The sequence below is a fragment of the Phycodurus eques genome, chromosome 20 (genome assembly GCF_024500275.1).
Source record: "Phycodurus eques isolate BA_2022a chromosome 20, UOR_Pequ_1.1, whole genome shotgun sequence".
NCBI lineage: Eukaryota > Metazoa > Chordata > Actinopteri > Syngnathiformes > Syngnathidae > Phycodurus > Phycodurus eques.
The window spans coordinates 1,253,240-1,281,100 of NC_084544.1; the positions used below are offsets into that span (position 1 = coordinate 1,253,240).

At 46.3% G+C, this 27,861-nt stretch overlaps 3 protein-coding genes across 9 annotated transcripts; 2 read left to right on the forward strand and 1 right to left on the reverse strand.

Moving 5' to 3' along the window:
* nudcd1 (NudC domain containing 1) lies at positions 1-27,472 on the forward strand. 7 transcript variants are annotated; one of them, XR_009767302.1, is made up of 11 exons: positions 1-206; positions 2,864-3,018; positions 4,951-5,136; positions 5,294-5,477; positions 5,796-5,996; positions 10,252-10,459; positions 10,536-10,680; positions 11,133-11,258; positions 15,784-15,943; positions 16,654-16,745; positions 18,032-18,121. XR_009767302.1 is itself a non-coding variant. In XM_061665318.1 (10 exons), exons 1-10 carry the CDS (start codon positions 92-94, stop codon positions 27,263-27,265), a joined length of 1,761 nt encoding a protein of 586 aa, XP_061521302.1. In that variant the 5' UTR covers positions 1-91; the 3' UTR covers positions 27,266-27,472. The 7 variants fall into 7 exon arrangements, 5 of the variants coding, with proteins under 5 accessions (XP_061521302.1, XP_061521301.1, XP_061521303.1 ...); XR_009767301.1 differs by having other exon boundaries at positions 18,021-18,092; XM_061665318.1 differs by lacking the exons at positions 16,654-16,745; positions 18,032-18,121 and adding an exon at positions 26,985-27,472.
* trhrb (thyrotropin-releasing hormone receptor b) lies at positions 21,561-23,157 on the reverse strand. Its single transcript, XM_061664716.1, has 2 exons — positions 22,366-23,157; positions 21,561-22,001 (listed from the first exon to the last, which is right to left on the reverse strand). The coding sequence occupies exons 1-2, from the start codon at positions 23,155-23,157 to the stop codon at positions 21,561-21,563; spliced, it is 1,233 nt and encodes a 410-aa protein (XP_061520700.1).
* Positions 25,974-26,588, forward strand: LOC133396120 (transmembrane protein 74). Its single transcript, XM_061665605.1, has one exon. It carries the CDS (start codon positions 25,974-25,976, stop codon positions 26,586-26,588), a length of 615 nt encoding a protein of 204 aa, XP_061521589.1.
* Positions 27,473-27,861: the final 389 nt, after the last annotated feature.

Here is a 27,861-nt window from a genome sequence, read left to right on the forward strand (position 1 = left end):
CACTTGCCGCGTCACTACCGGTACATGACAACGTTCCCTCGCCAACGAAAAGAAACGTGAATTTTGACAGTTGAAATATTAAATCAAGACGATGGCCTCGTCGAATTATACCCTGAAAGTCAACAGAGACTTGTTGGACCCAAACTTTGAGAGTTACCGCCTCTCCCTGGACCCCATACCGACGTACGACGTTGTGCTGGACGCCGGTAAGCTAAAATTAGCATGAAAAGCCTCAAATCACCCCTACAATCATAATTTGAGTGTTTGTATTGTGGATAAAAGCGTTTTAATGCAGCCCTAATTTGCTAGTGCTAGGTTTGAAAGTGCAGTCCCCCAAATGTAATTGTTGGCATCGCTTAATCTTAAAACTCGACCTTATCTGCCATCGTCGGCATTTGATTGAATCCTGCTAAACTGCACGCACAAGTTCCTAAATTGACGTCATATTATGTGGTGTGTGCGACACTGCGAGGTTTGGCGTCGATCTGAGACCAAGAAACTGGGCCAGGAGAGCTGAAAAAGATACGGATACGTCTTAATAATTGTCGGTTGATTTATCATGAAATTGATCAATCGGGGGGAAAATAAATGTTCATGACAAGTGTGTTTCTGCCTCTTATCCTTTGCATTATTAACCATTTTTTAACCAGGAAAGGATTTGGACAACATCTAAGTAAATCGAAAATATAGAGGATCCCTGTCAATCAAATCTTAGATGTATTCTACTCGTACATTTGTTGAAATTGCAGTAAATCTATTGATTTTTATAACACTATGGGATAAATAGACTGGAGAGATACAGGCAGTTAAGTATCGATGCGTCCTTCTTTCATGTTATTGGGCACTCGTGAAGGCCGCCGATATTGAAGGCAACACCAAAGCTGACATCAACTAGATCCTCCTTGCCAGTAGTTGGCGCTACACTGTGGCCGTTTGACAATTTGGCAAATCATCCCGTGCGCAGAAAGAAAGACGGATCTTTGTTCACTGTCATTGTGTGAAATGAAATTTTATGTCTCAAAAGTACTCGTGGTATCGGTCATCTGTACACGGGCTCCTGCTCACTTGCGACCTTAATGAGGTTTGATGGATGTTTGCGGGACTCCTAATGTGAGGCTAAGCTAATTAGGTTGCTGGAAACCCACAATTAAACCTTTCATCGGGCCTATTAGGTGGCCTAAAAGTGGCTCATCATGTAAATTGCGCTATTTGTCCAGCTTGTGAATAGCGCTGCGCTACGTGATGCGGCCACATTAGGCTTTTGTGGGGCTGGGCCATATGGCCTTGAAATAACATCTCCCTCTCAATTTGATTTGATGTTTCTCCCCTTTTGCTCATAGGAAAAAAACCTAACGAAAATGGCATCATTCAAAACAAGCTTTGCTTTGCTTTTAGATGTATATTTTTTACCCTTATTGCTAAGTGGGGGGGAAAAAACTACTCAAGTACTGAGTAACCGCTGAGTAACGTGATTTATTTCTTGAAGCAGAGCGTGAATGTCAAACACACAAAAATAGAAAATAGGATTGCGCAAATTCAGATGTTGACTAACAATATCAATTAACTAACGATAACTTTAGTCTTTATAAAATAACATGAATGAAGGTAAATTCAGCCAAAAGAAATGGTCTTGAATGAACTTTCTTTCCACTGGTGAAACCGCAAACTTGGCTCACCAGGGGCAGAGTGGATGGGGAAAAAAAAGTTTTCTCAAGCTCGAAGTGGAGTTCTTGTAGGCTGAAATGTTGGCATTTTATGTTGACCGAGACGACCGCGCGTGACATCGTTGTTGTTTTTTGTCGTCTTTAATGTAAACATAGATTGGATGTGAGGCCGAGAGTGTTGTGCCTCCCCTGACTGCGAGTGGCACGCCGTTGTTTCTGCGGAACTCACTAACGTACCGCAACAGCAATTCTACGTTCACGCCCGCACAAGTTATAGATGTTAGCGCATTAAATATGGCCTTCCACCGCTTGTTAGAACGGATCGTACAGTGGACCCCGCTAAAAATGGGGGATAGCGACCGGGCCTGCTGTGAATAATTGACGGCCATTGCAAATGCAGTGGGGGGAAAAAAACCAAAACATTCTTGAATAAGTGGGGATACACTGCCAATGAGCATTGTCAATGAAAAACGGGGGTTGCCCCTCCCAAAAATAAATAAATAAATGGGAACAAAAAAAATTGGATTCCACGAATAAGTGAATCCGTGGATACCGAAGCGCGAATATGCGGGGTCCACTGTAATGCCCCCTCGAGTGGTCAAGGATGGACGCAGAGTCCAGTACACTTTCAATCGCATTCATACACAAACAGTAACAAAATGAACAATTCATGCACGAGCTGCTGCGGCCGCAACTGAAGCTCAGGCACTCAGCGCGCAGTCTGGCTAACAGTTAGCCAGTTAATAACCAGCCGCTAACTTGGGCGCGCAACAGCCAATCCTCCACTCTGATTCGCCGGCTCCCGCGTCACACACTTGTCCAGGCCCCGCCTTTTAAAGCCACATGCGCTCAAAAGTCACGTCTATTATGGTGTGGAACCCCAAGCGGACACAAATAATATCTGCTCCTCACGTGCCCCCTTTTCGGTTGAATAATGCAAAAATAATTTTTTAGATGATTAGTTGATTGGATAATAGGTAGAATACTGACCACTAGTGCAATAAATGTATCCAAAAAGTAAATGAACAGAGTAAATGTAGCGCATTACTACCAACCTCGGGTGGGAATTCATTTGCTTTTTTATTTATTACCACCAGAGGTGACATCAAAGTAGCTACATATAGCGACTCAAATGTAAAGTTGGCGTTTGCCTGCCTTTCTTTCCCCCTTGACCTTTCCGCTCTCTCGTTTGCACGCAGCCGTGGAGGAGGTGACGTTGAAGGATTGTCAGTACACGCTGGAGCACGTGCGCGCCTTTGCCATGTACAATTACCTCCACTTGGACCCCTGGTACGACGACAGCGTGTTGTTTGTGGACTGCAAAGGGCGAGTGCTCAGTCTCACCGTCACTCTGGTAGGCCTCAAAGGACGCTTGCGTGTTTCCTGGTGCGCTTTGCACATTTTGCAGCGAGTCTTCGTTGCGACCGACAGCAACAGCAACTGAATGCGCTTTCTGTGTTTCATTCCACCCGCTAGCAAGTATTTAACCGTATGTTCAATTTGTTCGTTTTAATAAGACAATAGTCCATTGTCAGTTTTGATTGTATTATCTACAGTTAATTTGATTGAACTAACCAATTATTTCATGGAATTAATTTGAAGAAATAAAATGTTAAATTATTTTACTCACATTTTTAAAATGCTATTATTCACAACCACCAATGTTTTAATGAGATAAATCAATGTTTCGTAATGTGTGGGATGGGAAAGTGTCATGAACTAAGTACAGAGTTCAGTTGTATTTCACTTGTTTTGTGCAATACATTTATTTACATTTTGTTTTTACATTTGTAGGTAAAATGTTTTATTCAGCTTTTAACCACCTGTCTTGCTGGAGTTTGCTAAGTATTTTATTTTAGGTAGCTCTTGGTGTAAAATGTTTGGGAACCACTTAGATAAATGAATGAAAAAAACAAAGAAGTCATTTGCGAATGCATTTTAATTAACCAATTTTAAGGAGGGGAAAAAAACAACTAAATGAATGTGGCCCATACTTTGCTCATCCCTGTATAAGCAGATACTAAAGCCATGTCCACACATACCGGGATATTTATTTTTTTGCACTTTCTTCTGAAAACACAACACGTTTTTACTTTTTTTTTTTTATTATTTTTTTTTATCCTATTTAATCCTCCATTGAGCAGATCGTTGCACTAGTGGTTAATTTGTCCGCCTCACAGTTCGCACAGTTGCATGACGTTCTCTCGCTTTCTTGTCACGTCTCAAAATATGGTCGCTTGCATGTGTGAAGGCATGTTTGCGACACAGACGTGGGTGTGCCGCGTACCGTCGCCACGGCAACAGGAAGGACACAGATGTCTATCACGAGTCACGTGGGCGCCACCGTGTGTCACGTTGTTTTTTTCCCTCCTCGTTGCTTTATTTATTTATTTATTTTTATTTATATTTCTTTATTTATATTTCCTGATTGGAACACAAGTTTTACTTCAAAAAAATTTTTCCATATAGTAAATAACATACAGTTAAATAGAAATAAAGGTGTTTATAGGTATTGCAGGAATTAATAGTGTATGATTACTGTATGAGCATGAAATTAGTTTGTGTGTGTGTGTAATTGATCTTTAATTAAATGTATTGTTCATATTATGCTCGATCTACAACAATTAATTAAATAACTAGAATAATTTGATTACAAAAGAAGGTTGAAATATTAGAGGTAAAAATACAAAAATCACATGAACATATTTTAAAACAATAAAAAATATTATTGACAGAAAGTCTGAAAATATGTATATAAAAAAATGTTAGGAACAAAATGAAAATGTTATTACAATGGAGCTAACATGTTAGATTAAAAAAAAGATGGAAATATTCACAAATATTAGCAAAGTACAAAACTGTCGGGAAAACATTGCAAATACTGTACGTTAATAGGAAAAAAATCCCAACATATGAGAAAAGAGAGTACAAAAATGTGAAAAAAATACCAGATGGAAATTACACAAATATAAAGTACAAAAATAAGAGAGAAAAATTACTAGATGACAACTGCACAAATATTGGACAGAAATACAAATACAATGAAGTGGGGCTAAAATATTAAGCACAAAAAAAATATATAGATGGAAAAGACACAAATATTAGAAGAAGGTACAAAAATAGGGAACCAAATACAAAAATAAGGTAAAAACTAAAAAAGAAATAGAATAGGATCAAAATACAAATCAAATATTAGAAAAAAGATACAAGAATGCTGGGGATTTAAAAAAAAATATATATATATATATATATATATTTTAAATGTAATTTTGTGTATGTCCTGCAGGACACAGTGCTGGGCAAGCCGAGGGAGGTGTTCCGCCTGGGGACCGAAGTCGAACGACGCGAGGACCGCGTGTGCCCCTCCCTCAGCCTCACGTCGGCCACCTGGGCCGCCCTCTCCGACGGCGCCGGGCGACTCTACCTGCTTCGCACCAGCAAGCGGGGAGACAGCACCCACGGAAAGTGGGAGGTTGCTATACTTACAATGGATATACAAAGTCTACACACCTCTGTCCAAATGCCAAGATTCATTTGAACAGGGGTGTGTAGACATTTTGCACGTTGTTACTTATAATATGAATGATAAATGTAAGCAAGGGCCTCATTTGGAGCGTTCGTGTCTCCAGCCCTTGTTCACAGAGGACTTGGGGGAGCCCTTCATCGTCCTCCACAGCGTGGCCCACCTCCAGGCGGGCGCCCACACGCTGGAGGTCCTGCTGCTCCGCGTCGTCAAGGACCCTCAGGAAACGGCGGGAAGTGGATACTCGGTGACACTCGAGTGGATCACGGTCGCCAACGCGCCGGGGCAAGGTGTGTATGTAGGGGGGGGGCTCCATTTGGGTGACTTTCCGTCACATAATTTAGCCGCCATTTTAGGGGCCGTGCCGATGACTGAAAAGACATGGCCTTTTGCCTCCAAGTGGCCATTTCAGGTTGATTTTTGAACATTTTCAAGGGTCCGTGTCTTAGAGACGCATACTCGACTGTGCTAAGCTAACGTTCTTCCACCTGCAGCTACATGTATTTTGTCATTTAAACTCTCTTTCACTTCGCTGTCACATCATTTTTTATTTGTATTTTTTTACGTGGCCTCAGGGGACTCGTTATAACTGATTTGTTTTCTCACAGGCTTGGAGAAGAATTACGAAGTGAAGAAGAGGCGGCTGCTCCGGGGAAAGTCGGTGCCTCATTACGCCGCCGTGACGCCGGAGGGCGACGGCCTGATGGTGGCGTCGGAGAAGCCCTTCGCCTTCACGCACTTGGACGGCCAGCCCCTCAAGCAGCCGCAGCCGGCGGCGGGCGAGCCCCCCGTGGATCTGGACAAGCTGGGTGGGTAGAAGACAAGCAGCTTTTTTTTTTTTTTCACGTTCAATTGGCTGTGATGAAGGCGTGCGCTTAGTCACAGCAAGCGACTCAGCTGACATTTTCTTCTGTTTGTGATGGTATAATAGAGTTATTCTTGGCTGAAAGTCTGTCACTCATTACACCGGTACCGACCACCAGGCAGTTTCTATTCATTTCCCCTATTAGGAAAACGGTAAACATCCGCTTGAACCCCCGTTTATCGCAGGGGTTCCTGACACCCGCAATTGGTGACAAACACCAATGATAATATAAGCTAGTCTAATGGGAGTCTGCTAACATATAATGCAAAACATCATAGATGAGCTAATAGAAATTAGCATAGATTATGGTGATTATGCTTCTTTAAAAGACACGGAGCAAAAACAGATACTGCACAAAAAGAGCGTACAGCAACACTCAGGCATATATTTTTTCTGCTCTAGAGAACAACAAACTGGAGCCTTGTTCGGAACCTTCTCTGCCTTTTTTTCTTGCTGTTAATTACGCTGCATCTTTGTCAGTAGACCTCAATGCTGCCTGGCGTGTTCTGGCACCACGTGGTACTACACGTAACTCAAAATTCGGGCTTACCCGTAAACTGGTAAAAACCCAGAAAAACGAAGACTCAGAAATGTTCTGTATTGCATGGGTTTAGCGTACAGCAATTGGTCCGAGGAAATATGTTGAAGTGATGCATCTCAACTGAGAGACAGGCTTTGCACCTCAGGGAGGAGCTATATTTAGCCTGGGTTGTTGTTAGAAGTTTCAGAGAGTCTTTGCTGCATTTCTGGTGCCTTTTTTAATAATAACATCTTGTAATGAAAGCCTTTTTTTTTTTTTTTTTTTTTTAAAAGGATACTGTTGTAAGATGAGTTTGAAATGTTATTGAAGTGTTTGGGGTATATATAGAGTTCAAGCAATTTAAAAAAAAAAAAAAAAAAAAAAAAAACAATTGTAAAATTCTGATTCTCCGCTGGTGAAAGGAAGCGTACATTCAGTTCGTATACAAACATCAGTAGAGACGTGTGAGCCAAGCACATTCATCATCATTTCGTTTGCGCCATTAAGTCTTCTCGCTCTCCTTCACGCTGACTCGATGGGTTGCGGTTAAACAAATATCAACAAAAAATCAATCTCTGTCCCTTCAGTTTGAGGAAGACCGATGACATCTTTCGCCCTGAAAGAAACTACTGCTGTAAAGTATACCGATTGGTCAAAAAAAAAAACGATTTCAAAAGACAATGGCTGTTAACTGTTATGCTAAGCTAAGCTAACACCTGTATGAAGCTACAGTTATGTAAATAAAGGCTCTGTGAAGCTAGTCCTTCTTTACTTGTATACAGTGTACGGTGCATGAATAACCTGCAGCTACGTTTAAACTGTAGAATTCTTCGTTCATGCTAAATTAACCAAAAACACGTACAACGCTGGTTATGTAAGTAGAGGTTCTGTTTGTGTGCTACACAGAGCTAGTCCTTCGTTTCCATGTTGTACTTAAATTAGTCAGGGTTTGTTTTTGTGCTAAGCTAGCTCACTTTTCCCAGCAGATTTGGGACATGCTAAGCTAACACAGGTCTAAAATCTACATGTGTAATAAGGTGATTTGTTTTTGTGCTACATAGAACTCTTTCTTACTTGCAGATACATAAATTTGCAAGATTTGTTTTGTCCTAAGCTAGCCGTCTTCTACGTGCAGCTACATGTTTGTTACATGCTAAGCTAACACTGGACTAAAGGCTACATATGTTAATTTGTTTCTGTCTTAAATTAAGTAAATACTTTGTTTACTTGCCAATACATAAATTAGCAGGGGCTTGTTTTACTGCTAAGATAAAATAACCCTCTTCTACCTACTGCTGCGTGTTTCAATTGCGGATTTGTTCCATGCTAAGCTAACCCATGTTTACAAACCACAGTTATCGTAATAGAAGTTCTGTTACTGTGCTAAGTGATTTCTCCTTTACTAACAGGTGAAATATATAAATTCTAAACAAAAACATTTTCTTTCTCTCTTTTTTTTTTTTTTTTTTTTTTTATACCCTAAACTAACCCCATGCCTAGAAGCTATATTTATGTAAATGAAGGATTGGAAGCTTTCCCTTTCTTTAGATGCTAAGTCTCCCCAAGTCTTTAAATGGGAATTTGTTTTTACAACTGCAACTGTCTAATGACTGTATATGTGTGTTATTAAATTAGAGCTGTACGTAAAAATATTTCATGTAAAGACTTAGATTTTGGTTGTTTGGTTCATAATGTCTACGGCTGCCATACTTTTTGTACCTTTTCCTGTCAGGTAAATTCAAAAGACTGACGCAGAGAGTTTTTTTTTTTTTGCTTGTGATCCGTTTGCAACGGACTCTTTTCTTCCGCACGCTTGTACTCGCTACATGTAAAGTAGACGAGTAGCAAGGAGAGCCGTGACAAAGACAAAGATGACACGCGGCTGCAGTTTGTGTGCAGGCGGAATAATGGAGGTCTTTCTCCCCCCCGCTCCTTTCATCATCAGCGCTTTCACGAGTCAAGAGTGGAGGCCTCCGCTTTGCTGATAAGGCAAGCAAATGCAAACGAAGTGACCAGATGTTGTGGTAATGGATACGAGATACTGGACTCATGTACTAAAAAAGCTAGGTAATTATTATGCCATTAAATAATAGATTGGCTATAAAGCTAGTAAGTACATGGATCCATTACAAAAAATAAAGTACTGTACTGTACGTGTTCTTTACGACCTATGGTGGAACAAAATATTGTGCCGGTAAAGGGTTGTTATATAATGTAATATACTGTATAACACAGGTGTCAAACTGGTGGCCCGGGGGCCAGATCCGGCCCGCCAAGTCATTTTATGTGCCCCGCGAGAGTGTGCATTGGATTGTTTGTTTCTTGCTAAAATACCAACATTGCAATTTGTCTTCTTTTAAAAATAGAGAGATTGCGAGCATTTTTTTTTGTTACCAACCCCACTTTCAAAATAAAATTGATTCACACTGTAGTTGAACAGTTTTTAATGGCTTCTGATTTCAAAAGTAATTATCCATGAATTTGTGTATATGTAATATGAGGCATTCATACGGGTTTTCAGCCGTAACGGCCCATAACTGTGATGTGGCCCGTGACAAAAATGACTGTATAATAATAATTCCCCTACCTCTTCAAGTTTTTCATGGTTCAGTAGCTCACAAATATTCTTTTTGGCACAATGGTAGCACTGAGCAAAGACATTTTTACTTTGTTTGTTTCCTTTGCCTAATTTAAAAAATAATACAAGATTTTAAAAAAAAAGAAAGTTTTGAATAATGAAAGATAAAGTAGTAATAAATTCCCAACTATACTAACAATTGTGACAATATCATATCATGAGTTTTTGATCATGATAGTCTACTAAAAAGCATATTTGATCGTGGCTTGATGTTATCCCCAACTTTGTATCTTAATACAATTCTCGAATATTGTGAGCGCTTTGCATCATGGGCTACTTTGTGTTCGCCGCTCCTACATGCCAGCCTCGTCTAACAATCCTGATCATGTCTGTGATCGGCACCCTCGTATGAAACATTGCCGTTTGTGCAATAATGATTTTGGCAGTAATCAATGTGTCACGTATTATGTGGCAATTCTGGCACCCTTGCTCTGTTTAATGAGTCAAATTGGGCTCGAGCTAATTATCCGATGAGTCAGACGCCAGGCCCGATGCATTGTGTCACGTAATTTGCTTTTTTTTCTGGAATGTTCACCTAAGTTTGCCTGTCGTCGAGCTTTCCCTGCGCGCGATAGCGCCGCCTTTGATTTCCTTTCTTCGATTGTTGGCAGCTGAGTGACGCCAGGGAGGAAAGCTTTTAACCTGAGGCCAGGATGCCGACAAGTGTTTGCCTTGAAAGACAATTGGTCGCAGTGTGTTTTCTTTCTTTGGCTCTCTTTCTGAGATTGTCGCTTGCCGGTTCTGAAACATGTCGTCGTCGTCAGATTGTGCCAAAAGCATAGCCCTAAAATCCAAATCCAAGCATGCCGTGTTGTTTAACAACAGGGGTAGCATTTATTTATTTATTATTTTTTTTTTTTTTTTTTTGCTGCGGCGAGTTCGTAGGTCTGCGATGGTCGGTGGCTGACTAATTTGTTTTGTGATGAGCTTCATGTGATTCAGCCCCTTTGAGCGCTGCGCGGCTGGCTTTAGACGCGTTTCCCAAAAGAAGTTTCGATTTTTGATTTTAATCATAAACCCTCTTCGCTGCTCCCAATCCAGATCCCGTCTACTTCTGGCAGCAGACGTCGGACGACATCACGGCCAACGTGCGCCTGCCCGAGGGCGTGACCAAGGACGCCATCCGGTTCCGGCTGACGGCGGACACGATCAGCGTCGGCGTGCGGGGATCGGCGTCCCTGCTGGAGGGCCAGCTGTACGCTTCCGTAGACCCCGAGGCCTGCACCTGGATCCTCAGGGAGAACAAAAGGTATCCACGATCAACACTTACTTAGTTGCTACTTTTAAAGTCATGTTTTGTTTGATTGTTATTTTGGTTTCGTCAGCCTGGAAGTGAGCCTGCAGAAGCGCACCGAGGGACCCGTGTGGCCGGAGCTGGTGATGGGTGACCGTCGAGGGGAGCACGTGATGAGCGACGAGCAGGCCGCCCTCGTCCGCGAGAGGCTGACCCACCTGACATCCGAAGACACGGTGAGCCCCCTCGCGCCATTCGGTTGACCATCCATCCATTCTCCGTCGCGCTTATCCTCCCTCGGGTCGCGGGTGAGCAGGAGCCTAACCGAGTCGACCTTTGCGAGAGGCCGGGTGCATCGCGGACCGGTTGCCAGCCAGTCGCAGACCTTCCTTCCATTCGTTCCTCCGGCAGTCGTTTTAGTAAAGGTTTCCGCAGTTCTTCAAAGTCTTCTGCCCTCCCTCTTACAACATAAGTCAGTCTTCCCAGTGTGAAGAACACCCACTCGAGTCGCTCTGAGCCCCCCTTTCCATCACACCCTCAGTCTGACGTTCGGCTTCCTCTCAGCTCTCGTTAGCATCATCTGTTCCCGCTCCGGCTTGTCCACGCTAATCGAGGGGCTGCTTTCATGCTAATGAATGCGGAACAAGACTAACCCGCCGCTTCTGTGCTCCCTCTGCGGCTTCCCCAGCACGCTAATCCCGACCTGGACAAGCCGGCCTGCAACTCTCAGGAGCTGGAGGACTGCGACGGCTACCCGGAGGACACGTCCAGCCTCGTGCACTTTGACGGCGAGTCGCTCGAGACCACTCAGGTGGTGAGTACTCGCGGCGGTAAACACTTCAACACGACCACCTTTGCCATCTTTCAGCCCCCCGTTTGGTGCACCGGTGGCCTTCGTGAGCGCACAACTAGGACTCCAATGTAACCTGCTGATGTTAAGTACATTTTCAAGCATTGTGGAACCTTGACTGACCACTGTACAGGGTGTCTCCAAAAAGTTACAATTTTCGATATCAAAATCTTAGAAACTACACTACAAACGAAATTAAACTAGCTTCATGTGAAGAAAAAAAATAATGATAATATTCTATTGATCCAAATTCAAACAGCAATTTTCAACAGAAATAGATTTTATAACCGATTTTACAAAGCTTCACACATTTTCAATATAGGAAGTGCCAGTGACGAATTACAATGCCTGAGAACTGTTTTAAATTGTGGGGAAAAAAAATGCAAAATGTCTCCGTTTCACATCATTTGAGCAAAAATGTCGTTTTGGATCGCTGTATTATAGTAATGGTAATAAACTAGGTAGAGCAGATGCTGGAGGAAGGCAAAACGTTTAGCATTTCTGTGTGCCCGTATGAAATACGAATTTGAAGTCGTGTTTATTTTCCTGCCGCTCAATTCATTTGTGGGCTTGGTTTTAAATCTCCTCCGACTTCAGGCCACCGTTCGCCGATTTAGAGCGTCACCTTTTGCGTCAGTGCACACTTCCTATTTTGAGGAAAATCTCCAAGGTGGAGTGTATCCTTTAATGACGCGTTCCGGCCGTTTTCCATTGACTGGCGCTTACGACGTATCATAGTACAGTATAGGCACTTAGGATGCAGTTGCTACGTGATTTATGGCGATGTTATCGCCACACCGAGGTATACTTTGTCATTTACAGCCCCCTTCGTCATTTGTTTTATTGCTTTTAGCTTGAAATGGACTTGTTGTTAGAGGACCTTCCATCCATCCAGGCGAGTAAAGGCTGGCGGTGACCTTTCCCCCGAGGTGAACAACGTGTCACGTTTGGCTATTTTTATCATCAGCTAGCGGAGGTAGAAAGCGCGCGGCACTCAACTATTGTGGCTATTTCTTTCTATTCAAGTCTTTTAAAAAAAAAAAAAAGTGAAAATGGGGAGTAAAAAAAGCAAATCTCGATGATGCGAGTGTTCCAGAAATCTTAATGTTCAGGGCTAATGGTCCTCTGTTTGGTTACAAAGCTCCCACAGGAGGCCACTCCACAGCCTAATGAATGAGAGGCTCATCATTAGCTTGAATGCAAGCGACGCTGTGAAAAGCCCACAAATAACCGTCCGCCTTTTTCGAAGGCTGCCGCTGCCTGCGTGAGAGCGTGACTCAGTGCGTGCGTGTCTTCATCTCGACCTCGTCCAGGGAGGCTGACCTTCCTGTTTTTCCACTTCCGCTCTTCAATGCGTCTTTTCTTCTGTAAAAGACCTTTCTTCTTGAAATTGTAGCATATCTTATTCATTTCGCAGCTTTCGTTCATCTCACGCTCTGTGGTCGCTGTCACCAGAAAGGTTTCTCGTCTAAAATGGAGCGAGGCAAGCAGGACCAACTTTTTATTGAATTCAACGATTCGAGCAATTTATTTGTCAGACCTTGTCACACCTTTTTAAACATATGGCACGAAATACGATAGCCGAGGTTGCAGCTTAGCCCAATAAGTCCAGGGAATTGTGAAATATAAATAGCAAGTGATGGTGACTATTTTAGGATATCAGTGATTGGTGGCAAATAAAAACAGACCTGCAGTGGAATGGAACATACAGTTGACCGCAAAGGTCACAGTTCTCTAGTTTTCGACGCAGATCTTGTCCCCTTCGGTCTACGCAGAATCCTTCTAGCAACCGCGTTACTTCGAGAGGGTCAGGGGAGAGAGGAGATGCGGCAGTAAAACAGGCCGAAAATCCAAATGTCAGGGGTTAGCAGGGCAAGAGACTGTTTGCATACTAGGCGTGGTTTAACCAAATGCCAGAGTGTAAGAATGAGTCTTAAGTCAAAATGTAACCATTTTTACAGAGGTAGCCCCTGTCATTTTCTGCGGGCATTGGAAAAACACACTCGGGAGCATCGTGTGGAAAATTTCACCACGAAATTGGCTCAAAATGTCTGTTATAACAGGACACGTGTAAAAGTTTCAGCTCGCCATGTCTTAAATCGAACAAGTTCGCTGTTCTGGGGGCAGATCTTTGCGAAGCAGCTGGTGTAATATTCTTCATGAGGAAAAAGTTGCTGCCACGTCGCCGGGCGTGCCCTGCGATTGGCTGGCGGCCAGTCCGGGGACGGTTGCGATCGGCTCCGGGTCACCTGTGACACTAATGAGAACAAGTGGCGTCGAAAACGAATTGACGGATATACCGCAGCTGTGTGCGTAAAAGGTGGCGTCCTAATTTTGGTCTGGTGTTGGTGAATGTAACATTGGACTTTACCCTCGATATTCTTCCTTAAGGTGGTGGTAATTTGTCAACAACTGGTTGCCAACAGCCAAACAAATGAAGACCAAGGACAAGCACCGTGACAACAGAGACCTTTTGGACGTTCCCCAAACTTAAATGATTTCCTTCTCTGTCAATTCCTCAACATTTCATGTGTTTTTTGCGTAATTGCCATCACGGTCGAGGGTTTAGGCGGGAAAGAAGGTGGCGAGCTTTGTCTAGCTAACAAGGACAGATCGAAGTTATGGCGGCGATCCAGCATTTCTGCTCTTTTTTTTTTTTTTTTTTAATAGAAATGCTTTTGTAACGTGGCCTTTGAGCTCTACATGCTTGCGAGCTTTTGTATCAGGAAAATAGCTTTTTGCGAGACCCCCGCCACGGCTGCGGGGTGGTCGGCAAACAATAATTAGATGACATTAAGGATCCGCGCAGCGTGAAGGCCGCGCTACTCGGCATTTGCAGAAATAACTAACGCACAGTGACTCATTGTTGACAACATCATGCCTGATGGCTATGGAATGAAATATAAGATTTGATCTTAAACTGAAGATTTCTGGAATCAGCTACCAGGGGGATTTAAAAGGTTAAACCCAAAGGTTTTGGATCAAATTCCCATCGAAGCCTTTGTTGTGCTGATCGTATTTATCATAGGTGGCAACAAAAACATGTCTTAAAGGCGCATATTATTTTCGGAATTCACACAAAGGACTGCCATGCGTGAATTGGAACGGAATGGGGGGTTAAAAGTTGACAATTGAATTTCCGGGCTTTCAAGGTCCCAGCGCAGGTGGGACGATGGCCGTGTGAAAGGGGACGGTTTTAACTCCAGACACTCACTCGTCCCGCCGTTTGCGTTGAAATCGATTGTCCCTGTCCGACAAAGATTTCGCACGTCGCCACGCTGTCAAATTTTTCAGAAACCCTTGTTTGTAACAGGCAACAGAAATAACGGCAATTATCTCGGTCATCCACCAAGAGGTTTCTCGACGAAGACGTTTCTCCTTTAATCCGAAGGGCTTCTTCACTTGTAAAGTTTGAGGTGTGGCGTCTCCCTATTTATGTGTTTGGATGTCACAACAGGTTGTTGTCGTTACCTGACGTGGCCGGCGAATGACCGTAGCCACTCCTCCTGAGCGACCGTTCAGGAAGAGATGTCAGGAGATGACCCGATTAGGGTTTTAGATCAAGGGATGCTGTCAATCTTTGTCAACTGTGGTCCTGTGAAGCTTTTGTTTTTTTCCATTTGTATTTTTCTGCTTTGAGATGCAAACCAACTGCTCCCTCTGGATCCGAAGAGACTGCCCTCCTTTGTTGCGCCTCGCGTCTGTGTAAGGGCTGCTCGGTCTCTCCGATGCGCACTGAACGGCACGGTCTTCAACTGACAAGAAGAGTCCGGTTTTTGGATTACCGTGACTCGGACGACTGAGAATCTACATAGACTAATTGCGTCTGTCCGAATAATGAAGAATGAATAATGATTAACGCTGATGGGTAGCATATTCAAATGTCAGATTTACGTCACGCCAGGTTTCTCCCTGCCCGTCGTCACTTCATCTCTCGTCTTTGTTTTGCTTATTTGGATTCTGGGCGGGTCACGCTCGCCCCAGCCGCCTTCCTCGTCTCCTTTTCTGCGTTTGTCGTCGCCGGCCTAACAAATGGCGGCAAAATGAGATCTGGAGCGGAGGCGCGACGGCTCACCGAAAAGCTTGCCGTCGTGTCCGCTGGTTCAATTCACCGGGAGCTTGGGTGAAGCGATATGACCTTAAAGTCCAATTTGCCATTTTTTAATGTATTTATTTCTCCCCTTGGCTCATCGAAAAAGCAAATGACAGTGAAAAGATTCAAAACAAGTTTTGCATTTGCGCTTTTTCCCCTTCTGGATTTACTATATTTCTCTTGATGCCAAACAAGCATTTACTGGCATCAACTTCCACAGAAATAATCGACAGAAATATTTGTTTCCTCTTCATGGATCACGTGAAAATCTGCTTCTGCTTCCTCTCGGTAAATGTCCTTTTTTGTCAAAAAGCGTGCCGTCACTCTTGGCGCGGTTCCACTTGTCAGCACGGTCGCCGGCTATTCAGTGGTTGTTTTGTGCGCGCCCGCCCGCAGGTGAACCTGGGCAGCCATCAGTACCTCTTCACCGTGACCGCGGACCCGACCCTGATGCCCTGCTTGTGCCTGCGCCACGACGTGGACGCCCTGCTGTGGCAGCCGCGCCCCGACCGGCCCGCCGACATGTGGGAGCACGTCGCCACTTTCAACGCCCTGGGTAAGAAAACATTTGTTCCGTTATACTGCAATGAATGAGCCAATGATTTCACCAAATGCATTTTAAAATGTAATGTGTATGTCAAATACTTTATTTTACCAGTATTTGTCATTTAGAATTTACAATAAACCTAACAATTAAATGTACCTATTAGGAAAATAAAAACAAATCCATAACAATTTTATGTTTAAAAAAAAAAAAAAAATGGCTGAATGAATGCGGTTGTCAGCTCCACGTACGCATTTCACGTCGAACAGTATTTCGGGCTGTTTCTAATATTTTGACCCTCTCCTGTAGTTCGATAATGTCACCAAATGATTGGTAAATGAACCTCTCTGGCATGACTGTCTCTGTCACCATTGCTACAGCTCTTCTATTGGCGCTAATTGGATTATGTACCTCATGAAGTGTCTGGTTAGTAGAATTACAGCACATAAATCAACTCATTCTGTGATTACACAGCCACGTTTATTTGCGATCTTGTGGAGCGGCCTCGCCTCTTTTTCGATCTGCTTTAATCCAGCTCCTACGATGTTTACTTGTTTGCTGCCGGAAGCGCTTTTAATTTCCACTTGACATCTGCTGCAGCTTCATGAGTTGGAGCAATTTGACCCAAAAAGGCAAAAGCGTGTTTGTTTAAAATCGGGAATTTCAGCATGAATTATTGGGCCCTCTGGCGATGTTGCCAAATGAATCGACTTTTTTTTCAGGGTGATTGATGACCCTCAAAAGAAAATTGCGCCTCAGAAGCCGCTGGAAATGAGCAACTTTCATTGGCTTGTCTAATTACACCCGTAAAAAGGTAATCTGCTATTTTGTTTTCAAGGGGCCTGCCTTTTTAGGGTCATTTTACCCAGTTTGAAGGTGCTTCGATGATGAAATTGAATGATTTTGTCTAATTTAATGAATGCTAGCAAATTAGCAACATTCAATGAGGAAAGCATGTCTCATCATCAGTAAACAAAGAAGTTTTTTTTTTTTGTTAACTTTTCTTTAACTATAAAATATGATCTCTCTTTGAGAAGATAAGACCTTATTCTTGTAATCGCCGGCCCAGCCTGTGTGGACCTTGCATGTTCTCCCCGTGCCCGCGTGGCTTTTCTCCGGGCACTCCGCTTTCCTCCCGCGTCCCAAAAACACGCACGCTACGTTCATGGAAGACTCTACGTTGCCCGCAGGTGTGAACGTGAGTGCCGACGGTTGTTTGTTTCTCTAAACCCTGCGATTGGCCGGCGGCCGGTTCAGGGTGTATCCCGCCTCTCGCCCAAACTCAGCCGGGATAGGCTCCGGCACGCCCGCGACCCACGTGAGGAGAAGCGCTACAGAAAATGAATGAAAGAGTGAATAAATCTTTTTTTTTTTTTAAATGTGACTTTTCTGGTAAGATTGGGGGATTGTTAGCACAAATCTTGTTCGTGTTAATGAGGAAGCAGAAGAGCCCAAGTCGGCAGGTGTGCAGGTAGGACATGTGCTCATCGGGTTTTCCTCTCGACTGGAGGATCATTCGTTTTTCAGCCTCCTTTTGTTTGTCGCACGACCTCCAACCTCTCGCACGTCACGCTTTGTTGGCTTTAATGTTTCCAACATGTTTCTCTTGAAGTAAATACGCTTTTGTACTTTTTCTGACAAAAATCACTTTTATTTTAAAACAATTACCACTTTTTTATTAATTCATTTTTTTCATTTAAGAAAAAAAAAAAAGACTTTATTCTCCCAAAATTATTTCTTGAAAAATGTATTCTCGTCATGTGACTTTTCATCTTGAAAAATATAATTTTATTTGCGTAAGATTCTGGCTTTTTTTTTTTTTTTTAATAAATATATCAAATGACCTGCTGTGAAAAGTTCGCCCAAAATTGAGAACCACCCCAAAGGGCGTTTGTAATTGCGAATAGATGCGGCAAAACACCGTCACCGTACATCTAGCATGTAACCCAATCATGAACCCGTGTGACATGAACAATTGAATTTAGTAGTCAAATTATTCAACACAAACGAACCACCTTCACTTGAAGCTCATCGACAGTATTATCCCGCATGCTAGCCTAATTCTGAGCGTGTGTTTCCTGTGTGCCAGGCTACGTGCAGGCGTCCAAGCGGGACAAGAAGTTCTCCACGTGCGCGCCCGACTTTTCCTACGCGTCGCTGTGCGAGTGCCTGCGCCGCGCCTTCATCTACCGCCAGCCGTCCCCGGCGGACGGCGTGCTTTTCAACAGGAAGCAGGGCCGGCGGGTAGGGCAGGTCGCCAAGCAACAGGTGGCCGGCCTGGCCTCGGACAAAGTCGTGCTGGGCTTCAGGGCGACCGACGAGAGGCTCTTCGCCCTCACGTCCGCCAACCTCTTTGTGCTGAAGGTTAATAATAAGTAAGAGCGGAACGAGAGCGTTCCGGAACACAAAGTCGCTTCTCCTCGGACTGAAAGCGTCAAATATAAAAAGGCCGCTTAACCCAGGGGTGGGCAAACTTTTGTGCTCAAGGGCCTCATTTGACAAACGGGCCACGTCATTTTTTCGAGAGGAGGAAGAAAAAAAATAAAAATCCATCCATCCATCCATCCATCATCTATTCATTTTCTTATACCACTCATGTATATGTCAAATATGTAAATTTATACTAATCCATCCATCCATTTTCTGAGCCGCTTCTCCTCACTGGGGTCGCGGGCGTGCCGGAGCCTATCCCGGCCGTCATCGGGCAGGAGGCGGGGTACGCCCCGAACCGGTCGCCAGCCAATCGCAGGGCACATATAGACAAACAACCAGTCGCACTCACAGTCCCAGTCGCACCTACGGGCAATTTAGAGTCTCCAATTCATGCATGTTTTGGGGACGTGGGAGGAAAGCGGAGTGCCCGGAGAAAACCCACGCAGGCACGGGGGGAACGTGCAAACTCCACGCAGGCGGGGCCGGGGATTGAACCCGGGTCCTCGGCGCTGTGAGCCTGACGCTCTAACCGGTCGGCCACCGTGCCCCGCCCGTTCTAATTGATTCCGGTTATTTAATTTAAAAAGTTTGCAAAAATCTATATGTAAACTTGTTTGTTTAAATAATAAAATAAAATCCAAGCTATCATTTGTATATAGTTGTATTTATAATAAATTAGAAATAAGTAACCCATTATTGAATAAAAAATTGCCGACTGTATTATGTATAATTAATGTAATTATAATTTACCAGGTAAAGAGATTTTTTTTTAATGTGACAGATATGCAGTCGAGTTTAGTCATAAAATAAGTTTGTTTTTTTTTTGGTTTTTTTTGTTTTATTATTGTTTTAGAATGTTTGATTCTAAATATTTATTCAAATGGAGAGGTTTTATATACATATATACTATTTTTCCCTTCACTAGCTTTTTTTATGTACAATAATTCAATTCACAAATTATTAAATATTTGTTGTCTTTCATTATTTACATGGGATTATTAAAATAACTAAAAAACTGTTGAATGTATATGTAGCATTTTAATCTGATTCTACCCAATAGCGTTTTTTCCTTCTATAATTGACAATAAATCAACGAACCAATCATGTAATAGGATGAATGAAAATGAAAAACCAGTTCAATAATTGCAGGCGATGTTCCAGGTGCATGCGAATGTACGTACTTTTCCCGCTGAGCGTCCCGAAAGAAATGTTCCTAAGGAGAATGTCGAAGTTACGAAGTTTATCGAGTCCACGCGCTCCCTTCAACTGTTCGTATTCTGTCAGTCTCCGTTCGCTCCGTTCGCTCGTTATTCACCTCACGCCCGCACTGGTCGTTTCCTCCCTCCCTCCCTCCCTTCCTTCCTTCCAATTAGATTGCTTCGCGTGGGGAAAAAACGTTGCTCATTTGCATCCATTTGCATAACTGCTACCGCCGCCTGACCTGAAGCGTCGCTCGCCGGGATGTCGCCGAAGTTTGTTTCGTCCCCCTCTTGTCGTAGCTAAATAAGAGCGCGTCGTCGTCGCTCATGATGCAGTATTGATACACCGTCGGATGTTGCTACTGCTTCATGTTCGTAAATCTTACGTCCAAACTAAACCGCATTATTACGTAGGTATAAATACTGTATTGTTTGTGATGACTGAATAAAATCTGCCTTTATCCTCGACGAGATTGTTTTGGAGCCGTTGTCCTTCGTAGGCCGAGTCCCGGAGAAAATGATCCGCGTCCGTATTGTCTCTGTTCTTTTTTTGCTTTGGAAAAGCCACGTGTCATTTAATTAGCGGCGTGCAATTGAATCACGCGTCCCTGCCTCTTTTTATTAGGCGGCCCAAGTTGACGCGCGTGCACGGACGCCTTCGGGCTGGTGGTTGAAAAGCTGCGGCGGGCTTAATAATAAAGTTCCGCCGGAGCACGCGTCTGACAGCGCGTCACCTCATCTCTCGCCTCGGGAGAAGACGGACCCCCCCCACACACACACACGCACACACAAAGCATCAGAACTTTTTCATCCGGCACGTCCAATCAGCTGCGCCTCAACGATTGGCCGTTTCTGCGGCAACCGCGAAGGACGCCTAGACAACAACATTCGGGACACTCGAGCCGTCTCATGAGCGCTAACGCAAGAGCTGTTGTAGTCTGCCTTTGCAAAGAGAATACGGGTCAAAGTTCGTTTGTTATGAGGGTTCAAAGGTCACGGGCATTCACCGTCAGTTTTCGGCCGCTTACGTGCCGAGGTTTCTCCCAAATACGCCTCTATAATCGGCTTTCGCTATCACGATTACTTTTTATTTTTTTTTTATTTACCTGTAGTCCTGAAATGTCCAAATAATAATAAGCATCAATCCCACTTGCACAAACATCTTTATTAGCAACACAGCACAGCAGCAGCAGCATCTCAAATATGACTTCACGACATCCGCGTCTGCGTCAAGACCGATAATCAATATAAAAATACTTCTTCAAAAAAACAAAACAAGTCTCACACATGAAAGCCACAGGCTTGCGTTCACAGACTTCACACACACACACACGGCAAACGATAACACCGAACCGCTGTCAGCCAATTGTAATCCGCGCTTTCATGACAAATAACGATGGAACGGCCGCCGTACGAAAGAAGTCTTTCGCAGCTCGGGGAAAAAGGAAAAACAACAACAAACACGTCAGCGGCGAGGACGCTCACATGTCAACAAATAACAGCAAACGGCGTCTTTATACACGCTTCACCGCTTCAATTAGCATCTCGTCAATCGGGGATGCGGTTGCGAGGAGACGACAGTCGCCGGTCTTCTTAAGTCTGGCTCCGCGAAAGGAAATGTTTGTTTCCTCGAGCAACGAGCTAGTTGGAAGGCCCTCTTAGCCAATCAGGAGCTGGAAGAAAGTCAAATTGGATGACGTTTCTGCACCGCGCAAAACATCGTCCGCAGATTGCGTTTTGTCGTCTTCGTCGTCAAACTGTTCGGTTTTATCGGGCGGGAAAAGACGGAGACACAGTCGCATTGTTTCCCGCGGGCGGTCCGTAACAACGCAGACAAAGAAGAATCGGCGAAGCATCGAGCACGACCACAATCAGGAAGCCACGTTACATCGACGGCAAAAGGGAAACTTATGTGCCTCGGCTCAATAAAGGTTGGGAAACTCTGATCTCGGGTCGTCTCGATGGACTCCATGGAGATCCTCCTGATCGCCGCCTTGTCAATCCTCCATCTTGAAGGCCGCTTTCCCGTAGGAGGGAGACGAGGAGGATCCGGCGAAGGCGGCCTCGTGCTCCGAAAGCAGCTCGTCGGTGACCGTCATCTCCTCCGTGTCGGCGGCGAAGCGGTCGGCGCTCTCGGCCGCCGACGACCCCTTGACGGCGCTGTAGGTCAGCGCCGCGTCGTAAGCGCCGGCCGGCCTGTCGGGACCCCTGCGGCCGCAGCGGCAGATCTTGAGGAAGGCGGCGCGGAACTTCTGCGACATGGCGTTGTAGACGAGCGGGTTGACCGCGCTGTTCAGGTACACGCACACCCGGCAGAAGAGCAGGAACCAGACGTTCAGGTACGGACGGTCCAGGAAGGAGTTGACCACCACCAGGGTGCGGTACGGCATCCACAGCGCGGCGAACAGGGCCACCACCACCGCGAGCATCTTGGTCACCTGGCACGGGATCACACGGATCACAAACCTTGGTTTTGACCGGTAACGGACGCAAACGTGGCCGAGCGCGGTGATTCGCGAGCGGCACCCGTAAGAAGGGATGTTCCCTTCTTATGTTTCAACAGCGCCTCAAACCGAAGGGATTCGCGTGGATGTAACGCGAAAGTACAACAAGTTTGCGTGGGCTTTTTCGAACGTTTTTCAACCATTTCACTTCTTGCACTTCGGAACTGACGCAGGGTGACCTGGGCACCAATTCAAAGCAAGAACCCGATTCGTTTTGATCCGTGATGCAACCTAGCGACGCCGGTAAGCAAGCGGTGTCCCGAATGTTTTGTCCGTGCGAGCATCATCAGCGTGTCACCTGTCTGCGCGAGGCTGCGGTGGAGCTGGAGCCGCAGTGTCGCCAGTTCCTGCAGCTCTTCTTGCCCTTGCCCTTGCCCTCGCCCTCGTCGTCGTCGTCGTGCCGCCGCCGCCGCCGCTCCTCCTTGGGGTCGGAGGGCAGCGGGTTGAGGAAGAGGATGCGACCGATGAGGCCGTACAGCACCGCGCTCAGCAGCAGCGGCACCACGAAGAACGCCCCGAAGTCGAAGAAGTACACGGGCAGGTAGAACTTCCTGGGCACGCGGTAGCCGCACGCCGTCACCGTGGCGTTGTCGTAGACCAGCACCTGCAGGTCGGCCAGGTAGAACCACACCACGCAGTAGGCGGAGGTCAGCGCCCAGACCAGCGCGATGATCTTCTTGGCGCGGGACAGCGTGCACAGGAACTGCGCCTTGATGGGGTGGCAGATGGCGATGTAGCGCTCGACGGTGAAGGCGGCGACGGAGCAGGACGACGCGTTGATGCCCAGGTACTGCAGGTAGGTGATGCACAGGCACCCCGAGTGGCCGAACACCCAGGAGCCGAAGGCGCCCTCGGCCGCCGCGGGCAAGCCGGCCGCCGCCAGCACCATCAGGTCGGCGGCGGCCAGGCTCACCAGGTAGCAGTTGGTGGGCGTGCGCATGTGCTCGGCGCTCAGCACCACCGCGACCACCATGGCGTTGCCCAGCAGGCCCGCCGCGCAGATCGGCAGCAGCAGCGCCGTGCTGATCACTTTGTACTGCACGCTGGAGTCGCTCCACGCGCCCAGGCTCGGCTCGCTCGAGTTCTCCATCGTCGCCGTCGATCAGTGGGCCGGCCGAGCGGCGCGCATCCCGCCGAGCGCACCGAATCGCAGCTGCGCGTAAAAGGGATCTCCTCGCGATCGCCTCGAGGTTATTCTGCGCGGGGAAGCCGTTCTGGCGCGCGAGAAGTGCTATTTTGTGCGTAAAAGTGCTGCGATCTCCTTACGCGTCTGACGTGCTCGGCGGCCAACCGGTGAGGTGTGTGCGGAACTCTAAATTCTTCCTGCTCCCTCGCCAACCGAGCCGGCGCGCTGCGCTGCTGCGCTGCTGTGCGTAAATGCTTCCGTTGCTCTTTTCTTTTTCTTTTTTCTTTTTTTGCACGAACTCGCTTTACCTACATAGCTATGACGTCACGGATACAGCGTTCCTTCCTCTCGGCCATATTTGGTTATTCCTGGTAACGCTCAAGACAGGACACTTTCCGCATTTTTTTTATTTCATCCATTTAGATTGGATATTGTTATAAAGCATCTTTGTTGTGCGAGCACTTTTTCCTCCCATCAACAGAGAGAGAAAAAAAAAGGTTTTCTTCCTTGCACAATCTCTGACTCGATGGCTGGCACCGAGTGCGGCAGAACAGTTGTTGTTGTTGTTGTTGTTGTTGTTCTTTTGAATAATGCCTGCTGCGAGCGCGGAGGCGGTCGACGCTCCTCCGCGCGCCAACTGCGCGCACACGACAAAGTGCAAGCGAAGGACGTCAAGCACCAGCGTTGCTTTTCTCCTCGTTGGTGGAGCAACACAACAAAGACACAAAAGGCACCAACAGAAATTACACGTGAAGGGATGTGACATCCGAGTAATGATCACCTCAAGCTGGTTTGGAGGCTCAAAATGTTTTCTTGCCCTTTACAAAATCGTTGTCGTCCCCCAACGCGGTGGCATCTCTGCAAGGGTTTGACTGCCACCTACAGGACAGAGATGTACAGCACAGCCAAGCTGGACAGCAAAAGTCAGAGAAAAAAAGGACACTTTTGAATCATTTCGTACATATTTTTGGATCCTAACACTGAGCCTATTGCGCTAATATCTCGTGAACGACAGTCGTGCGCGCGCGCGCCAGCGGCATGTCGCGGCGACTCAAGTGTCGCCGGTTTTTTTTTTTCCGTCTTGTTGAGGTTTCCGTTTGAAACGGCCGATACTTGTGACCTTTGACCTTGCGCGGCTGAATAAACGGCTGCTTGGACGGAGTCGAGTTGTTCGTCGTTAAGAAACGCAGACGCGCACGCAGCCGTCAGTCCCGCGCGCGCGCAAAGAGCGAAGGTCGAGCGGGCACGCGGGCCGACTGACTTGAACGGGCGCTCCGTGACGTCACCCGTTCGTGCGCGAGACCCCGGGAACTTTACCCGAGTTCCCATCCGCCCGAACCCAAATCCCCGAACTCTTGAAGCCCTAATCTTCATCGAATCCTAGACCCCTGAGTGACTAAAATCCCAAATAGTGAAGGCTGAAGTGCGTCCTCGCTCGCGGGGACCTTTTGCGACCCCTGTTGCCAACTCGTGCAAAAGAGGAGAAGACCACCGCATTCAAAAGCGGCTTTTACGCTTTCGGTAGCGCTGACGGTTTTTCACCTTGGGACATTTTGGGCGAGCGCAAAATGAAGTTTGAAAGTGATGGAATTGGAAGTGTCAGTGGAAGACGAGCGATCACCCGACAGAAAGTAAACGGCTTGCCGGTCACGGCGTGACTCCTTTTTGTGACCGACCCCAAATCAGCTCTTACTTGATTCAGAAGCTCCACCATTGCAAACACAAAACCGCTCCTTTCCCCATCTTGACGTCACAGCGCAGATGATTCAAATTTAGATTGATTCATTTCTTCGGACTTATTTTTCATCAAACATCAAAATGTTTCGTCACAAGTCCAAGAAAAACGAAAGCTCCGTCGTCCACGTCTTTCAGCGTCTCGTGCGTGTGCGTGTGCGTGTCGCACTGCCGGCCCTCGGGCCCGTGCGCGCAAGAGGATTTCCGTCTTTTTTCCCGCCACCTTACGGCATTTTTATCAGGCTTTTTGAGCTTATTTTCCTTTTTCACCATTGGCAACTGGTAAAGCGGAGCAAAACGTCACAGTGGGAAAAACAAAAGTGATGTAAACACATCATGGAAATGATCGTTTTTTTTTTCTCTCTCACTATTAACTGACATTCAAACAAGTGAGATGATGACGTTGATTCACAAAAATACCTTCGTTAATAACGGTCGTCGTTCTCGACAAAAACACGCAGAGTCGGTTCATTGGAACTCTTAACGGTAATAGCAATCCCTTATGACGGGTGTCAAACTTATTTTTTTGGCGTCAGAGGGCCGTTACGACTTCGGAAGCGTATAAATGTCGGCCTCGTTACATTATTGCATAATACAAATGAGTTTTGAAATCAGAGGTCAAGGTTATTTCAAAAGGGGATTTGGTAAATGTTTTTTCAATTTGCAATTGTGGAAGAGGGAAGAACATGAGGTGAAAACTCAGGATTGGCTTTCTGAAATGACGAGGCGGGCCAGGTTTGGGCCCCGGGCCTTGGGTTTGAGAGCGGTTGATGCAAACAATTCAAATCCTTCCGCTGCGTTGCCTTTCGTCATGTGCACGTGAAATCTTGTCCCTTTTTGGGGCGCGTGGCATCTGAAGGCGGCATCGTGGCGTGCGCGGGTCCGCGTGGGCGGGCTCTGCCGCAAGCTGCCACGGCAAGCTGCCCCCCCCCCCACCCACCCCTCCTCCTCCTCCTCCGCGCCGTGCGAAAGATGAGCGCCGCTTGGCAAACTTTGCGTCCACGCGTGTTTCTTCTTCTTCTTCTTCTTCTTCTTCTTCCTTGTCCATGGGCGTGACGACGAGCCCGGGGAGGCAGACGTGCGCCACGGCACCGGCCTCTCGCCCCGCGGGAGAGAGCCCGAGGAGCCCGGCCGAGGATGAGACGCCTTTGACGCGTGAAGCCCCCGAGGAAGAGCGGCTGAGCGGGTTCTGCGTGGAAGAGGAAGAGGAGGAGGAGGTTTACTCCTCGGAGGGTTCCGTGGACTACGGCTTCATCGCCGCCGTCTCGTGCCTGCTGACGGGCATCTCCCTGGTGGCCATCTCCTACGCGGTGCCCCGGGACGTGCGCGTGCCCCAGGAGGAGGAGGACGGCGGCGGCGTGGCGGCGCGCGAGATGGAGCGGCTGCAGCGGGAGCGAGCGCGGCTGGGCGCGCACCTGGACCGCTGCGTCATGGCCGGCCTGTGCCTGCTGACGCTGGGCGGCGTGCTGCTGTCCAGCCTGCTCATGGCGTCGCTGTGGAAGGGCGAGAGCGCGCGCGGGAGCGCCCTGCGCGCGCGCGCCGCCGGGCGCGAGCGCAACCTGTACGGGGCCGTCGGCTGGGGCGCCGCGGGCGGTGCGCCCCGGGACCCCGCAGGGGCCAATTGGACCGCCCCTGCAGGCGAGCACTCGGCTGAATTTTGACTTGGACAAACTGTTTTTCTTCTTCAGCTTTTTCTTTCGTTTGAATCTCATATTCGTGCCGTTTGATAAAGACATTGTTATTATTATTACATCTGAGCACGTTTGTCCTTGTGAAGGCAGATTCTGTTTACTTTGTATTTTCTTTTTAATCGCAGTTTCTCTTATGTTGCCAATTTTGGAGCCATATTACAGCATGAAATGTCAACTGATGAATTCATATGCATAGTCTTCAAAAAAAAAAAAACAATTCCCCCAAAGCTTTAATGAAGGTATCTATAAAGTGTTGAAACGTAACGACAAGATGAGCAACAAGCGCAATGTTGGACACGTTATGAAATTCACAACATCTGAGCATGATTATCCTCGTGAAGCCACATTTGATTTTGTATTGTGCAGGTGCACCTACTGACGTGACTGAGGAGCGTTTGTGTTTCGGACTGCACGTGAGCTCACTTGACGACAACAATTCTTCACAAAAGAGACTTCGAGCACTTTATCGCCGCTTCCAGCTGAAGTTTGCCGACAGACCAAACATCGAACGAAGACAAAAGGGTTTAAAACAAACACATTTCAGCACAACAGTCTGTTTTGCTTCATGCAACCGGAGAATGCAAAATGCCATAGGCGGGCTAACAAAAGCAGCATCGACGTTGGTCGCTGTTGCAATGAATATTTGAACTCAAAAGGGGAAGCAACACATGTAGACAGACAATATAACAAGACAGCCAGGTATATATTGTTTATCCTCTGTGAAAAATGACCGATATTACTGCATCTTACAGAGTCAATTGTGAAACTCTAATTCGTGTGTCTTGACGTCCGTATTATACTGCCCCCAGGTGGCCGTGGCCCGCGCACCCGAAGGAGCGGCACAACGTCCACTGAATTGAAACAAAACAATCTTTAAATTCTTTACATGTGTTTTCAATGATGTCATGACTGTATGTTTTAAGGAAGTACAATCTTAGAGTGTTATCCTTTTTTAGTATTATTAAGAAACACGTTCCAAAATGCGTTGTTGTTTTCTTTTGGGAGGCGGAAACGTACTGATGGCGTTTCCATCCGGGGATGCGAGAAGCGGGAGCTTTTCGAGGCACTCGGCGAGGTTGGCGTCGTGATTTCGTTCCCTTCTTGCTGTGACAGAGCCGCACTGCACAATAAAAGCACTCAAGAGCTCCGCAAGTTTCGACACTTCGTTGCCCTCCGACCGCTTTAGATCCCAGACACGCAAGCGGCGCAAGCAACCTGACGATGACAAGCGGAGGAGGCGACC

Excerpts from the sequence above, each read along its gene's own strand:
- nudcd1 (XM_061665317.1), top strand. The coding sequence starts at position 92 with ATGGCCTCGTCGAATTATACCCTGAAAGTCAACAGAGACTTGTTGGAC. Across the intron at positions 5,997-10,251 it reads CGTGGATCTGGACAAGCTGG|ATCCCGTCTACTTCTGGCAG; the intron begins GTGGGTAGAAGA and ends CTCCCAATCCAG. Across the intron at positions 10,681-11,132 it reads ACCTGACATCCGAAGACACG|CACGCTAATCCCGACCTGGA; the intron begins GTGAGCCCCCTC and ends CGGCTTCCCCAG.
- trhrb (XM_061664716.1), bottom strand. The coding sequence starts at position 23,157 with ATGGAGAACTCGAGCGAGCCGAGCCTGGGCGCGTGGAGCGACTCCAGC. Across the intron at positions 22,002-22,365 it reads CCGCAGCCTCGCGCAGACAG|GTGACCAAGATGCTCGCGGT; the intron begins GTGACACGCTGA and ends ATCCCGTGCCAG.
- LOC133396120 (XM_061665605.1), top strand. The coding sequence starts at position 25,974 with ATGGGCGTGACGACGAGCCCGGGGAGGCAGACGTGCGCCACGGCACCG.